The following is a 17,244-nucleotide window of genomic DNA, read 5'->3' as shown; positions in this document are numbered from 1 at the left end:
ATTTCTCTTTTGCCAGTATTGGCTCTGATTATTTGGCTAATTGTTTTTCTGTTGCAAATTGGTCTTGGTTAGTAATTTAAATGTAGCCTGCTAAGTAATAATAAAAGAGTACTGGCTGTAAATACATTTCAAATGTAAGTGAAGCACATGCTCTCAGATGAGAAGTTGAATAAATCCTTTCTCACATATACATTGTTGTAGAGTTCAAAAATTCTTGGATAGTTACCCAAGTTTAACATTTTATTGTTTCAGTAATGTATTACTGTAATACATTTTATTACAGATGTTGATATTTCCAAATAAAATAATAGAAAATGATAAATGAGTGGAGTCTTCAAAATGGGAAACCTGTGGTTTCATATTTTTAAATTATTTGTGCATACCATGAGCTAGTTTGGAGAATCCTTTTGCTTGGTAAAATTCTGTTTAGATCTCAACTTTAATTGGCAGAAGTACAATGCAAGGCTGTGATTTCCTTTGAGAGCAGCATTTTGTAGCTTTAATGTTAAATGTAAATATTTCAGGTCTAATGATTCATCAGCTATATGTCTCATATTCTGCTATGTTTTACCAAATGAACCAGTTCAGGATAACATGATGAAGGTGATTTTAAGTGCTCTTATGGGAATTTTTTCAGTAATTATTTTTTTTGTACTTGGTTTTAACATTGAGAGACTGTGCTCCCATCTAGAACTCTATTGTTCAGTGCTTTAATACGATTTTAAATTTGCTTGCTTGCGTGGTATTTAAGGAATCTGAACAATCAGTCCTTATGTCAAAATATTTGAGTATATTTAGTTATTGCTGCTACTAATAACTAAATTTGTTTAGTTATTATGGTTCCTGCATAAGAACTTTTGAGTGATAGTAGGGAAAAAATAGTCTTTAAAATAAACATGAGAAATCTGTTATATGCCCTGTTTGCTTTGAGACAGACATGAACACTCTGTAAATGAAATTTGATACTCTTAGTTGAGGCTGTTTCAATTTAGAATAAATATGAACAGGATTTAATGCTGTTGAACCAGTTTGTTTTAGAGAGACACCCCTGTGGTACCTGATGAATTTATTTTTCTCCGAAGATTAATTGGGGCACAGCAAACCAGGCAGTGAATGTAAGCAAGAGGTGTGCTTTATAGATGCTCACGTGAAAATCCCAGTGCAATTCTGCATGTCAGCAGAGATAGTCACACAGTTGTTCTGCTTATGTTTCTCTCTAGACAGTGTCCAAGTATGTCGGGTGCAGCCTGGTGAAGTGTCTGCCGCTCCACCAGGGAGCTTTGGCTCCAGGGTGGGCACAGACACTGGGCACTGAGCTTTTGGGAAGTGCTTACATAGGGAGTCAGTGCTGTAATCCATGTCCTGACTAACTTGAGTGTTTGTGCAAGTCCTGAAAAATGTTTCTAACATCCAGGTGGATAATTTGAAGGGAAGAGTTGACTTGTCCTAAAGCTGAACTAGGAAAGCAATCTTGGCTGAAATAGGTGTGGACTACTTCTGAAATGATAAAGCAGAGCTGCTTGCCTATATCCTTTTTAAGCCACATGAGCAAAGCAGGCCTTAACTTCTGGAAAAGGCTTTCAGGAGGACTGAAATACACCCTTCGAGAAACAAATAGTTTGTGTTTACATTTTTCTGTAAATGAGGTGCAAGAGTGGCACTTAAGGTGCTTTTCATCCTGGGATATAGTTTATGCTCTTGGTCTTTAATGTACGTGCTGACAAAAATATTCTGAAAGTATCAGAACAGCTGTATTTATATAGGCAGCCACTCATAGGAAATCTTCATTGAATGAAAGTGGATGGATCATACAGTAGAGTTGGCACAAAAAGATCTGTTGTGTAAAGCTGTTTTCCCTCATTCTCCTAAGGTAAGTGAATAGACAAAAAGCACTACACAATGTTCTTCAGGGATGAGTAAAATCTTACTCCATCGTATACAATAAGACATTGCACTGGGTTTTGTTTCTGTCAGTATTCTTCCAGGGCGTAGCACAAGCTCTGCCCTTCAGCAATTGCTTTTTAGACATCTGCTTTCCTATGCTGCAGTTACAGCCTTGATGCTGAAGCTGGCTTACACTAGAAGAGGTCCCAAAATGGAGTTTGCTTGAAGGTCAGATGCATGGCCCAGACATTGGGACAGAAATATGTGGGATACTGGTGGGGAAGGTGGACTTTTCCTTTTCATGGTAGATAGCCGCTAGGTGACCTTAACTGTAATATGAGGTTGCACCTGAAGTTTGACACCAACGCAAATTCAATTTTTAACAAGTCAACTGTGAGTTGACTTGTTTGACCACAAGCTATACGTGGGTTTTCTGTAAGTTCATTTCTTAGGTGCTATGCCATTAGAATACTGTTTTTTACTTACTGTGATAGTAACATCGGGACACTGAGAACATTTACAGTAAGGCTTTTCTGAGTTGTTTTCTCACCTCTTGGAATTTTCATGGTTTCTTCAGATATGCCAGACAAAATTCTAACTCAAGAGAATTATAGATTATGGTGATTTTAACCTGCTGGGAAGCTAAAATCCAGCACAGCTGCTGTCTCACACCACCCTCACACCCCCTCCCCCCAAAAAAGAAGGGCAGGGGGAGAAAGTGTGCTTGAAAGAGGCGGGGGGGGGGGGAAGGCTCACGGGTTGAGATAAGGATAATTTAATTAAAGGGAAAAGAAGGAATGTGTGTTTGTGGGGGAAAACAAACAAAGGCTGCGTGGAAACACAGAGGGAAGAAAAACAATTAGTTTTCTCTACTTCCCATCAGGGAGTGGTATTTGGCCATGTCCTGGGAAGCAGGGCCTCAATACATGGAGAGGTTGTTCGGGAGGATAGGTGTCTTCGTAACGAGAACCTCATTCCTCTTTCCTCCCTCTTACTGCTGGGTGTGAAACCACGTGGTAGAGATGCATCCCTTTGGGCAGTTTGGGTCAGCTACCCTGGTGATGTCCCACCCCCAGCCTGTTGGCTTTGGGGGGCTTTGGAAGGAGTCTTGGTGCTGCGCCAGCACTGCTCAGCAATAAACAACACTGGTGTGATACCAGTGCTGTTCTAGCTACAAGTGCAGAGCACAGTGACTTGTGGACAACGGACTCCACAGCCAGTAAGATTGTAAAGTAGGTATGTTTATTCAGTGCTGGGCAGCACAGGGGGTAGCCCCACCAAAGTTGTGCATGCCTGACGCGGCAACTTGCCTTGGTTATATGCAGTAAAGAGTTACATATGATGAAGTTTCACAATATGCCTGTACATATTCATAACTGGTCCCTGCTTTGTCTTAAAATTAGTTCTAAGGAGTCATTTCCATAAACTCCTCCCATCTGTGCTTGTGCAGTGTATCCTGGTGGTGGTCGTCGGGGGTCATAAGGATGAAGACTGATGACTCTTCCTCGTCACTGCTAGTTGACCTCTTTGCGCAGACTCAGTTGCTCCTTGGCTCTTGTCCATCTGCAGGACCAGTTGCCACCAGTTTCTTAAGATAGGCTCACACTCTCATTAGCAGACTGACCTTGTTAAAGGGGCCCAAAGCTTCTTGCTTTAGTTAATTTGCACAATACACCATAGTTAGCAAAGACACTAAGTAGCATCTTAGTTTAATGCCATCAGCGCTCTATCACTACTTGGTAAGATTCTCTTAACTCCCTTTCTCAACAGCACTGTATGGGCTGCTGCAGGGAAAGTTGAACTCCATCCCAGCCAGACCCAGTACACCGATACTTCAGATTCATTCATTTCACTTATTTGTAGTGTTCTTCTCTTATTCCAAGCATCTAGATCTTTACTGGCCAGATACTTTTCTTTTCCTTGATAGCCTTGAGCACTTCGCTTCTGCAACAGTGAGCCTGCTCAGCATTCTCCTTGTGGTCTTGCTCTGAATGGTAGTGTTACAAGATTAAGAATACTTCTTACTTAAAATATACAATGCTACTTAGTCCTTAGTGTAGCTTTATGTGCATTTTGTTCTCCTTTTGGAGCTGGGTTGTAGTTTCATACCTGTTGGTGTTCACTGGAGTGTAAAGAAGTGCGTGTGGATGGTTTTGGCTTGGTTTGTTTGTTTTTAAAGCATAATCTTAATTCCCTCTTGCAAGGCTTCTCTAAGGAAACAGTTAACTTTGCAGAGATCTGATATAATTTTTTGAAATTTATGCAGTGCTGGAGGAGAGTAGCAACATGACTCCAGATTTTAACAGGGTCTTCCAAATGGAAGTAATTGTTTGGAGGGTGAGGGTGGCCATGAGTTACAGCTGATGATCGTCTCTGATTTAAGGACAGTTATTTATTGTGTTGTATATGTAAAGCAGTTTGAACCCCCCACATTCCATTGTGAGGCTATGCAATTTTAAAAGATATATATCTTTTACGTAAATTTAATTCCCCAAACCCTGCAAATTGGTGAATAAAATATTTAATTTCAAGTAAGAGAATTTTTAATCTGATGCTCCAGTCAGGTCTGTGTATATCTGTGCTGAGTCCTTTTGTTTACAGTGGAACACTGTACAGAAATAAAAGTTCCTTTGTCTGATTTGCTGCTATATATCTGGTTCTTGCTCTGGGGCCAAGAAGACTTAGGTTCATATGCAGAAAAAGTGATTTCTAACTTTTTACTGCAGCTTTGAAAAGGTTCCACCTGGTTACTTCACAGGATCTATACCTTTTGGTTTTGATACTGGAGATAGCAGGTTAGGTATGACTGAATGTTCATTTACTTCACTTTCTTGATAGAGGTCTCCAGATACTGAAATACTTTAGTTTACTTAGGTTAGGCTCACCTGTGTGCCATTTACCTTGTGCTCAGCATGAAGGGATCTTGCTCCTGAATGTAGACAGTAGTGTAATGTATGAGTTTTTGCAAAGCCATTGGAATTTTTGGTTCTGTAACAAATATGTATTAACAATAATAGTAAGGAAGACTCTTCAATATATTCCAACTATGATTTGGACCTTTTTTTTTTTTTTTTTTTTGTAACAGACATCTCTGAAGTCAGCACATTGATTCGGCTAATTTTTTAGAAAATTTTTGTTTATCTTGCATCTTTCTTGCGCTGTTTTTCATAAGAAATAATGCTTCAGTTTTCCTTTGTAGTAGTCATGGAGTAGTATGTGTCAATAATACGTAAGGGCTTTCCACGTAGGAAAGACTTCCTTCTGGACTTGATGCAGGCAATCCCTCCCTTTTTTTCCCTCTTAAAATACTGAGGGTTTGTTGTTGTTTTTGTATTTTTAACAGTAAATTGCTTTGTTACGGAAGGATCTAAATATATTTTTAGTGGATTTGATATATTTTTACAGGTTAAGAGATATCCATATGTTACATTTGCTTTACTATATTTCTCCTTATTTGTGATCATGTGTTTCTTTTTATCTTTCAGAAAACAGGGCAGTATTTGAAGACTTGACAAATGCATCCCAGGCTGAAAAACTGCATTTCTCCTCTTCCTCCTTTAGAAAACTGACTTCTTTAAAGAGAGGTAAGGTTGCATGTTGCACTTCCTGTAGTTTTTTGTTTTTTTTTTCTGAATATGAACTTCTTCAGTAGCTTGTTTGGTAATGTTTTAAATTAACTTGTATATACGTCTCTTTCTGATAACTGATATCTTTTCCTCCTCTATTGAAAGCTTTGTCTTCAGAAACCTTTGTTTGCAGAGAGCTATTTAATTGTTTTTTGTTATATTAAAGTATTATTTACCAATATTTCGGCTACAGTAAGCCATCCATGTGCTACTTGAATTTAAATTAATCTTATGTTGTTACTTCTGAATCTGATATCTCTTAGGATACTTAAACATGCTTTAGAAATCTGAGGCAGATTCTTATACCCAATCTCAATGACTTGCTGGCTGCCAAGGGCCATACTAAATAGTATGTGTAGTCTCATTTGTACAAAGTTGTATGACATGAACTATAGCTTCCCAACACAATTTTAATATTGCATTTCAATTCTTTTTCCATTTATCAGGTGCTGACCTGGTCTTAAGTACAAATTTTCCTTTAGAAATCAAAAGAAAAATGTTCTTAGACCAGACAGGGAATTTCAGTCATGTAGGCTGGCTATTTGAAATTCATCGCAGGACTTCCATGGTGTAACTTGTATACCAAGCCCATAACTTCTGTTTGAGCCTAAATAATTTTCAAAGCACGCCTGAGAGAAAATTGTAAAAAGTAGATTTCACTTCATGTTTACTTGCCTTTTTCCTGTAAAATTTGCAACAAATTTTGCAAATAATAGCACTTCAGATGCTCTTCACATTACTTGTATGTAGTTAATGAGTGAGTTTATGGAATTACAGATAGTAGTAATACCTTTTATCTTGTTATCATCTGGTTTTGGAAGTGCTTCTGTTTTTTCTGCATCCCAGGCTAAAAGGAAAGGTGACTGTATTAAAGGGGAGAAAAGTTTTAATTATTATTTTATTTTTAAAGGGATGCTTTGAAGTTGTTAAACATTTGTAGTTTTTAGGAAAAAAGTGATAAAGATACCTGATAATGTGTGTTAGTTTTGTTACATATAATTTTATTTTTATTTTTTTTAAAAAAAAAGGGGGGGGCAAAAAAATGTGATCAAAGTGTCTCTTAAAATAGGGTGTCCCTTTTTGTCTTGTTTATGTCTAGGTCGATGTTTAATTGCAGGTCCTGTCAAAACCAAACTTTTGATGAAACTGTAAGAGAATCACCACCTTCTTGTGTCTAATATGTCTTTAAAAAGCCCTTGTATTTTGCTGTCTCCTCCATTTACATCTTTTCAGGTCACTATTCTTGATTGCTTTCCTTTTTTGGGAAGGTTGCCCAAGAATTACATGTTGAGATCTGTGGCCAGATGAATTTAAAAGGCCTCAGAAAGTTCTGAGTAACAATTTCTCCAGCTCTCCTTTACCCTTTGGCTACTAGATCAAAGCTCCTGTCTGAGAGTTAAGACGAATAGTTTTGAGCAAGGAAAATGATTTCAGTAATGCTATTTTTTTTTCCATAGTTCTTAGCAGCAAGAAGTCCAGTAGTTTTGGAGATCTAAGCTAAGTCCATCTGAATACCTAACAACTTCAATCCTGTTAAGATTTTTTTGTCACTTTATACTCAGGGTAAGAGCTTTAGTTCAATCTCTTCATTGTGACCCATAAGCAACTGTTGAAAGGAGGCTCTTTATTGCACACAGTGCTCAAAACCCTGTTAAGTTACTTGTATGATTGGCTGTATATAAATCTGTAGTGAAGTTAGCTATATGATTAGGAATGTAATGCAGTGTTTAAAAAACAAAACAAACAAAAGACCCTGGTAGGTCATATATACACACAAGATTGTTTTCTTCCAAAATACAGAGGTTGTACATTGTATCTTTTTTTTTTTTTTTTTTTGCTAACCTTCATCTTTTTGCTCTTTTCTTTTGTATCTTGAAGAAGGCTCTTCTTATTTCTTAATGTAAATCTTTTGTAAGCTATCAGAATTTTTAAGGTGTATGTATACCTTGTCAGAAATTTAGTACTGAAAGTAATCTAAAGGAGTTGGGAGAACTCTTTTATTATTTAACTGGGATAGTCAAATAAATCACCCAGCAAAGAATGTTGGAAGGGAATTTTGTGTACTGAGTGTATGATGTCGTTGTTACAGGTCATTTTTCTTCATCTCTTCAGTTTGCTGCTTGTTAGGTCTGAAGGTCTTCATGATGCTGCTGTAAGCTGATATAAGTATTACAACAGCTCTTCCTAGTATTCCTGCCAACACACACACATGCACACCCTCCTGTACAAGACACTATGAAGGTTGTAGAAGAGGCAAAGGCATGCTTCTGTTTTACAATGTCTTCTGCTTCTCCTGTAGTTAGAACAGATTTTGCTAGATTTTTCACTTTTTCCTGAGTGAAATAGTATAATGCTGTTGCTGCAAACTGAAGAAATTGATTTTTAACTTTCAAACAAATTATACTTAAATGTGTTTTGGACCCACTGTTTAATTTTTTGAGATCTTATGTATCATTAGGACACGCTTGCCATTTATGACAGGTCTCTCAACAGGTGGTGGTATTACTTTGAGTGCAGGTTTTGGTATCTTATATTTGAATGTGTTCTTTTAACGAGAGAAGCTATGCAAAGGAGGTGAAGCCTGAGAAGATAAGGATGAGACTGAAATGATTTGAAAGCTTGCAGGCAATTTGTGAGAATTCAAAAGATGTTACAATATTATCATTATATTATAAAACAGAAAATAACGCTAACAATTGTCCTTCGAAGTTTCTTTTTGTTTGCATATTTCTGAGCATTCCAGTGTATTTTTAGAAGGGCTAAATTTTGAAGCGTTTCTTTTAAGCTGCACAGTTCTTTTAAGAACAAGCTTTAAGGAGTAAAGTTCTGCTATTAGGATTTCTAATAACTGGTATTATGAAACCGCTTTGCTTTGAGGTGTATGTAGAACTGTCATTACAATGTTTTTTGTGGTTTGTTCCATGATGTTATTTATTTTGCTCCACTTGTCTTTTCTTTGTGCTGTATTTGGTAAGGGAGCAAGAATATATGATGCATTTGCCTTAAATAATGTACATTTTGACCTGAAGCACCGCATCCTTCGCTTTCTGCCTCCCTCATTCATATGCAGTAGTTTTGAAAAAGAGTATGTAGAGAGAATGGTTTGGTCATTGTTAGAACTGGGACAAGCTGTCAGAAATGCAACTTTTCTTGTTGTTGGATATTATATAAATGTACTGTGAAATTGTTGATAGCTTCTCATTGAGGTAGGATTTTACAAAACTAAGTTTTTCTGCCAGAAGTCTTCTTTACTTTCTTTTCTCTCTTCTAAAGGTAAGAGAGAAGCTATAGAAGTAAGAAAATGTTAGGATCAGAACGAGGTGTGGTGGAAGAATGGCTGTCAGAATTCAAGGTGAGCTCAGAAGATGAATGATAGCTGTACCATTAGTACCATTTTAAATATTATATTTCAAGTTTTTATAATGAATGAAGCTTGCAAAGCTCTATGTAAATACATCAACTGGTACCTAATATATGATGCATATTTCTGATAGCAGTTGATTTATATTAGTTGTTCTTGTAGCACCAAACATTTGTCTTCTATAACAATGTGATTTTTAAAACATATCTTACTTTGTAGATCAAGCTGACAGAATTTAACTGACAGCTGAATAATATTGCCTAAGTTTCTGATTGAGCAACTTCTCTATTTTGCCTTTAAAAACTTAGTAGAAATATTTGGGGTTTTAAAAGTATCAAATAAAATATTGGACTGTTTTTACATATAATTTGCTTAAAATGAGTTGTTTTATCATGAAGAATTGGAAGTATTTTCAGCTATTTTGCTTGTTTATATTTAGGCTGAGTGAAATACAGGATAATGCATAAATGGGAAGAGACTAGATTTCATACCTGTTATAAAATTAGTCTGTTATTTAAATTAAGATTTATTAATTCCTTGCAACATATATATGTAAAAATTCATTACATGGTGGTGTTCGAAACTTGTTGAGGAGCCAAGGATGCAAATTCTACAGATGCAATTCCTTGGTGGTGCTGTCTGTGCTCATTTTGCATTATCCACGCCTCTTGGTTAATCAACTTGAATTTATTTAAGCCTTTGAAAAGTGCCTGTTAAATAAGGAATATCAAGAAGAGAGAGAATCCTCATTTCAAGCTGGATCAAATGATTTTATAAAAGTTATTTGAAACTGCTTTTGAAGTCAGCCCTGAATGTTGCTGTGTTGCCCCCAAATGCAGTTTGTCTGAAGAATTGGTACTGAATGAACTAGGTTACAAGTCTGGAAAGCTTAGTCAACTTCAGGAATTGTTCTTGATATTGGGGTGAGACTGAATGCTTTTGTGGAGACTTGAAGCATCAGTTTAGCAGATTAACCCACCCCTTTTTTCCCCCCCACTTTAGGCATTACCTGAAACACAAATTTCCAGCTATGCAGCTACATTGCACCGAAAAAAAACATTGGTACCAGCTCTTTATAAAGTGATTCAAGACCCAAATAATGAGGTAGGACACTTAAATAAATAAAGGTTAACACTCATAGAGCTTCTACAACTACAAGTAACGTAATTAAAAAGTGGAGATGGAAAGGAAGAGTTATCTTTCTGATGTGGTCTAACATTGGGTACTATCCCTCTTTTTACTCTCTTCTATTTTGACATTCACTTTAATGCTTTTCTGTTAAGACACAACCTCCTCTACTTCCAAAAATACAGTTTATGCTGTCTTCTAAATTTTACTTGCTATATCAGAGATAAAGTAGACCTTACAGTGAAACTTAGTAAGATCTATGTGCATCTTACTTGGTGGCTTATTACAATGGAAGATAGAATCAGTTTATTAAATCCTATATGCAATTAAAATAGCCAGATTTTCTTTTGCATATTACTAGTATTATGTTTGAATAATTTGGTTTCTACCACTGTAAACAAGAGTGGAACCAGGGCTCCAAGATGTAAATATGCATGTACAATAAAAATTGTTATCCCCATTCATAATTCCTTTTGCACATGATGTAAAACTATGCTTTCCATTCCATTGCCTTCTACTATGTGTGATTCTGGGAAGGTGTGTTAAATTTTAACTTCTAAATAAATTGTGTAAGCATACCACTCTCTACTGTGTAAACTGCTTTAGGTAAAGTGCTTCAAAATATTTGATTTATCATCCGAGATTTCTTGTATATTTGTAAACATAATGCCAAGGAAGCTTTTAATTTTTCTAAATACAATAAAAGCTCAGCTGCTTTTTGAAGATGAATGCATGATTTAGCTTAAAAGATTACATAATTCTCATGTAATAAGTAATGCTTCGTAAGTGTCAACGTCACTGCAATGTTACAAATAATTTGCATAGTGACCTTTTTTCTTTGTATTGAAACTGCTGTTATTCTCCCCATCTTGAAGCCATCTTTGCTACTGTTGTCCTTTATCGTGTGTGTGTTACATAGTCAGAAGTATATGTAATGCTGTCCTTTGTTCTGAGAATAAGCATTTGTTAGTTTTTTTTTTTTGTTTTTTTTTTATGATGCGAAGAACCAGATTTGCAAAATAAGCATCTTAAGGATCTGAAGGTGATTTTTAAATTACAGCACACAAATGCTTCTCAAAGCTGCTGTTGCTGTTTGGGACTGATTCTGAACTCAAGTATAAGATACTTGAAGTATCTCAAAGAAGTCTATCTTAAAGTTCTGCTTGTTAAGGCATTTTGTATTTCCTTGTCGCGTTTCTTTGAAACTTGCATGTGTGTGAGGAGTATAACCTCACACAAAAACCATTTACAAAGGTATATAATAAATTTGTTACTTTGTGCAATTCTGTGGTAATACTTGGCTTTAAGTGAGATTTTTTTTCAAGTACTTTATATAGGGCTTTATTTTTTTTTTTTAGAAAGATAACTGATTGCTTATGAAGATAAAACTTATATGGCAAACCATTACCATAGCCTACTTGCTGTATTCTTCAACATGATGGACAAGTAATTTTTTTAGTACAACTTAATCATGAAGTTAAGTTGACCTATGTTTAAAACTTCTTGAAAGGGGCTGCTGTTTAGGCAGACTTGAATTTTGCTAGAATCACAGTACTATCTTCGTAAGAATGGTATTATTCATTTAATGTGGATCTACCATGTTTAAGAACCAAAACAAGCAATTGTTTCTTTTTTGACAGCTGTCTACCAATTGAAGAGCTAAGAAATGAAGGCAAGCAAACTGTCAAGTTAAATACCATTGTTACTTTCTAGTTTTTATGGAATTCCTTGTTTTTCTCAATATAATAAAGATAGTGAGTGGAATACAAGTTATATAAAGAGGAGAGTGTGATCTTGCTCACAAGTAGCTTGTTTAACTGAGTAATCTTTTTTTTCTTTTGCATAATGTTTGCTTTCTAAAGTAAAGTGCTTTGGAAGTACTGTGTTTTAGATAGTTTCATAATTTTTTGAGTTGATTTACGGTTATAGACATAAATGGTCTATAAGCTTTAAGCTAATGCACTAGTGAAATTAAAATATTGACTATTCATGTGTGGCTATTTTAGATTTAACCTGGAAAGCTCGGCTTGAAACAAAAATGAGATTGCCTTTGCAATGCCAAGCAATTTCCAGACTTAGTACTCCTGAAATAACACCTAATTTCATCCTTTGTAATATACTTAAGCCTAAAATGAGCACATTATTTTCTACTCTGATTGAATTCATCAAAAAGACGAGCATTTCCAATCTTTGTTATATGTCTTATAACAAGTTATATTTAACTTAAGAATCATACCATATTATATATTAAAGATTTGTCAACCTTGTAAAATAAGCCAAACTTTGAATGTATTAATTAGTCAACTTCCTTAAACCATGATTAGTGTGTATCTCTGTGAGGTGTAAAAATGAAGTTTGCAAATTATGTCATTGCCACTTACTGTATCTAAGTCAGTAAAAATATTATTTTAATTGTTATGCTAATTGCGCTTTAAGCTAACAGGAGAGCTCTTTTTGCCAGGTTTTAGTTTGTTAGAAAAGAGAGATGATTGTAATGGTCTTTTTGGCTTGTATTTATTCGGCTGACTGCTGCACTACTCAGTCTACTTTAACATTCCACTACAGGTGACAAATGCTCTATTTATCCAGTGTCTTCTAACATCTGCAGTCAGAGAATTCATTGGAAAACACTTTTTTTTTTTTTGAAAAACCAAGTAATTAGGTTGGAATAAAAGCATTTTATTCTTTCTTTTAGTATCAATTTTTGTGTTTCCAGGTGGAGTAAGATCATACTGTATTTTGATAGGAAAAATTTGCGGCTTTGTGGCTTTGAAAATATTTTTATTGTAGCATTTCTGCTGTTGTAGCACAACTAATATGAAAGCTACTAGAAATGAGCAGTATCTACATGCTTGCAGTACCAGTGACTGGATATCACTGTATGTTTCTAGTCAGCGTGGTCTCACTTACAAGACTAATTTTGTAAAATTTTCATTTGAAAGAAAGTAGAAATAACTCTGGTAGAATCTAATCTGACTTCAGCTAAAATAAATTACTCTTTTCCACTGTTTAATGGGATTTGTATTAGTCAGTCTAACTTCAAAAAGGAAACAGCTTTGGGTGACTGTCATCTCTAATCTAACAGAAGCGCTATTTATAGCAATGCCACTGTATGTATCTACTTTCTGATATTTGTTTAGCTCATCTTACACCTGTTATCTCCTTGCAGATGTGGTTGTATTTATTTCCATATTTCTTTTTTTTTACACTATCTTTCTGTTTATACTTTATTTAAAAAAAAAAAAAAACCATACACATATATTCAGTGATCTCTGAATTATTTATTAACCACTTTTTGTTTGATCATCTGAAATGTGCTAGGCTTTTCATAAAGTGAGAATACATTTCTCTCTCTGAGGATCTGACTGTCTACTGTAACAGAAGCTTTTAATAGTGTTACTTTTAGATAGGAATTTGCACTAAGTAAATATTAAGACAGTATACATTTGCACCTTTAGAACATAAGGTGCTATACAAGTGTAATATATTAGAATAAATATGCTAAATAAAAAAATGTTTGCTGAACCTAATAAGGCAATGCTGTCAAAACATTCGCAGTAGGAGATTTACTTGCTTTTAATTTCACTTAGATCCCAAATAAAAAATGACATATTGAGGTATATTACATACATGGCTTGTAAGAATCTCTGTGCTCCAAATTACTGGACTTTGCTCATTCTGTGTCAGCATTCTTAGTGTCAGCTTTCTTCCCTCCCTCTCATGTGGAGTCTGCCTTTGCTTCTGTTGTAAAAACAGGCTTTTAGCTTAGAATAATTAGACTGTCAATCAGAGGCCTTGTTACACAAGGTGCTTACACCAAGCCTTGCATAAGACGAGATTTGTCTGCTAGCAAAGTTTTATTTTACATAGATGTGATGTTATGGCTTATGTAACCAGTGGTTTAAAATAGCATGCTTCTTTGACCAGGGTACTGTGTATTAGAACTGGAACTGTGTTCACATTTTCTTCAGCACTGTAAAGTTGATGCTCTCTTAAGGTAGCTATCTTGATAGAGATACTGTCAAATTTATGCTGGGTGTCTGTGAAGTACTAGAGTAAAACACCTAAGTCTAAATAAGTATACGTTAAGTTTTACAGTCATACAGATCTATGGCCTTGCATGTTTCTTGAATTTCCAAGCTAAGCACTTCTAGAAGTGGCTCTTCCTTTCTTCTGATAGCACGGGACTTGTGCACCATCCTCTTAAAAACAACAAACCACAGAAGTCCTTTGTCATACAGCAGAGCAAAGCAGTGACAATAATTCCACAGGAAATTCTGGGTACTAAGATTTTGATGACTAGACAAATTAATTGAAGAGTGCATCAAAATCTAGGAAGCGTGTCGCTTGTTCTCTGAAAGGCTTAACCTGCATAACCCCGGGGAGTGAGACTGTGTACTGAAAGAGGATTCATACATACAGTCCCTGATCTTTTGCTCTGCACTGGGTATTTCATATTTATGCCTTTTTGTCTCACCAGTATGACTGCTGTCATATTGGTTAAATGCAGGAGTTTTGTTATTCTAAAAAGTGATATGTGTAAATTGATGTCTAATGTTTTTGTGTGTGTACTTAAGAGGCATAAAGCATGTCTGTTTAGAAAATATCACAAATACGATATTCTGGCCTCTTTTCTTCTGACTGTGTAACTATTCTGTACAAATAGCAGCTCTTTAGGTTACATGGATACCTCAGTTTGTTGGACATCAAACCCCATGAACATTTTCCTTAGGTCAGATCATCCCATCTCTTAACAGCTTGGAAAAAACATTGTTTGAGACAGGCTCAGAACAGTATCTACAAAATTCCTCTCTGAATACATGTTGTGTTTTAGGAGTTCTTGACTATGGTCTTAAAGACTTGATTAGTTATGGGAAGGGGGAGAGACGGTTTGACATGTTTTTGTTGTTGTTATTTTGTATGTTCTCTAGCAGTTTTATGGATGCATTCTAGCTGTCAACTTAGCATTGTAGACTCTTAAAATGACTGTTTTTTCTTGTGCTTACTGACTTGATAAAGGCCTTTTTTTGAAACCCAAAAGGCAGCTCAGGCAGAAGAATGGTTTGGCATTGTGTTGAATAAATGCATAATGGTTGGGTTTGAGATTAAAAAGTAGTTGCTAAGAAATGAATTTATATGTCTGTCAATAGACTGGTCATTAGAAGTTGCTACTAATCTTCAACCTTAATACCTTTCTAAACCTTACAAATGTGCTATTAAAAGTTTTATGGTGTGCATAGCTCAAGCCACAAGTCTGTCACATGCCTTTAATTAGTACCTGTGTACAAAATAATTCTCATACTGACAGCCCTAGAGAATAGTGTTCTCATTTCCTAGTACTGCTTACTTGTTCCCCTTGGGAACAATACTTACTACTTGTAGATCTCCTTAAAAGGAATACAAATTCATTTTGGTTCATTCATTTACTTGACATCAAGGAACATCTTCACTGGCTGTGATGGTTGCATTGCATATCCCCTATGTTTGCTATTGTATTTTCCCTTGTTAGGGAAGCCTAATGTTAGTTTATTACCCTTTTTGCCTTTTCACAGCTCCTGGAGCCTGTTTGCCACCAGCTCTTCGAACTATATCGCAGTTCTGAAGTTCGGCTAAAGAGGTTCACATTACAATTTTTGCCAGAGTTGATCTGGGTGTATCTGCGTCTTACTGCCAGCAGGGATAGGCAAAGTAATGGTTGCATTGAAGCATTGCTGCTTGGCATTTACAACTTGGTAAGTGAGGATGGATGTGGAAAGGTTTGATCTAAAGTTTTCCATCACTGACCAGTAGGAATAAAGCAAAATATTAAAAGAACATAATTAAAATTACAATATGGTTGCATGAAAACATACTTAATCTGTGTAAAAAAAGCATAGTTTACTGAAAGTTTAGTAAAAACGTGTTTGTGAAGATATTCTTTATTGTTTATAAATCCCTTTGGGACAAACATTTTGACTAAGAAGGATTATCTCATGGGCTTTCTCAGTTTTACATACTTGTAAGAACATGTAACAAAATGAAGTATTCCTCTTAAATGGTGAAACATACAGCTTTCTACAGACCTGATTGTCAAGCGTATGTTCGGTCAACCTTCCTGTGTAGCTTCCCCCCACCACCACCCGAGCTTACTCTGAATTGGTCTTAAGTACAGTGTGAAGCTGAACCTACTGTGCATGTTTGCACTTAAATACATGCCTGTCTACAGTTAAGGCAGATAGTTGTCTTGAGTGGAAATACGATTTTAAGAATTTGTAAAAGTAACTGTAGAAGATTAGGTTTGGCTGTTGGTTATAACAGTTGTTTTTTATATACTTACCTTATCCTGGAAATGTTTACTCGTATTATGAGACTGACAGATTTGGAAATACTGCTAAGATAGGCATTCTCTGATGGGAATTTCTTTTTTATCTAACTTGAAAGCATATTATACTGAAACATTGCCCTTCTCTCTACTATTATAGTGAACCACTCCTTTTAACTGTACCCATGATGAGACTGAAATTCTTTAAAAAATAAATAAGTTCTTGCTATGCGTTTAGATCAGCTCAAACAACTGGAATGGAAAATCCAATTATTTTAGATTTATTCTGATGGGGGAAAAAAGAAAAAGGAAATGGCTTATTAATTGTTGGTACTGTTTGCTGGATTGGATATTTGTCTTTGGCTTCAGTTTTCTCATAAAGGTCCCTTTGTAGTTCCTTTGAAACTCATGTTGGTGATTAATGTTATTTAAGGACAGTAATTTCTTCCTTCTCTCCAAACTCAAAAAGAAGGAGGCCTCAAAATGAACAGTAGCTACCTTTAAGTTTTTTTCTTTGGTTCAGTTGTTATTGCTTTGCACATTACTGATACTGAAGGAGTGAAGTTACTTTGTCAGTCTATGGAAAGTGAAAGACAATGATAAATCTTTTTCATTCTGCTAAATGCCTACAGTTCTCTTCCTACTGTGACTCTTAAAGCCTACTCTGAGTGCTGTGCTACCTTGGATTAGGTTCTCGTGTAATCTTGAATGACTAGCTCATTGTTTGTAGTTTATAGTTCAAAATGGGTTTTAGCAGGGTTTTAGACTCCTTTTTGGTGCAACCTTATGTAATTGTTCTTAGGGTACTGGCTTTACAAATAGCTGGGTTTGCTTATATAGTAGCCTAGCAACTATAAAATCTGATCACTTTGATAGCCCTTTGAGAAAAAAATGTATATTTCGTACTGATAGAATGCCCGAAGAGGCTTTGCCAGTCCTCTTGA

At 35.6% G+C, this 17,244-nt stretch overlaps 1 protein-coding gene across 5 annotated transcripts in view; it reads left to right on the top strand.

Annotated features, from left to right (window-relative positions):
- The window catches only part of HYCC2 (hyccin PI4KA lipid kinase complex subunit 2), a 60,565-nt gene that overhangs the window by 17,176 nt on the left and 26,145 nt on the right, over positions 1 to 17,244 (top strand). For all 5 annotated transcript variants that reach the window (XM_072041376.1, XM_072041372.1, XM_072041374.1 and 2 more), the window contains 4 exons: positions 5,370 to 5,473; positions 8,789 to 8,862; positions 9,874 to 9,975; positions 15,552 to 15,731. In XM_072041376.1, coding sequence (XP_071897477.1) covers positions 8,812 to 8,862; positions 9,874 to 9,975; positions 15,552 to 15,731 — 333 coding nt within the window. In that variant the 5' untranslated portion in view covers positions 5,370 to 5,473; positions 8,789 to 8,811. The remainder of the gene's footprint in view (positions 1 to 5,369; positions 5,474 to 8,788; positions 8,863 to 9,873; positions 9,976 to 15,551; positions 15,732 to 17,244) is intronic.

Source organism: Anas platyrhynchos, chromosome 7, assembly GCF_047663525.1.
Source record: "Anas platyrhynchos isolate ZD024472 breed Pekin duck chromosome 7, IASCAAS_PekinDuck_T2T, whole genome shotgun sequence".
Lineage (NCBI taxonomy): Eukaryota > Metazoa > Chordata > Aves > Anseriformes > Anatidae > Anas > Anas platyrhynchos.
The sequence above is the reverse complement of the archived record's forward strand: the minus strand, read 5'-3'. Positions and strand labels throughout refer to the sequence as shown.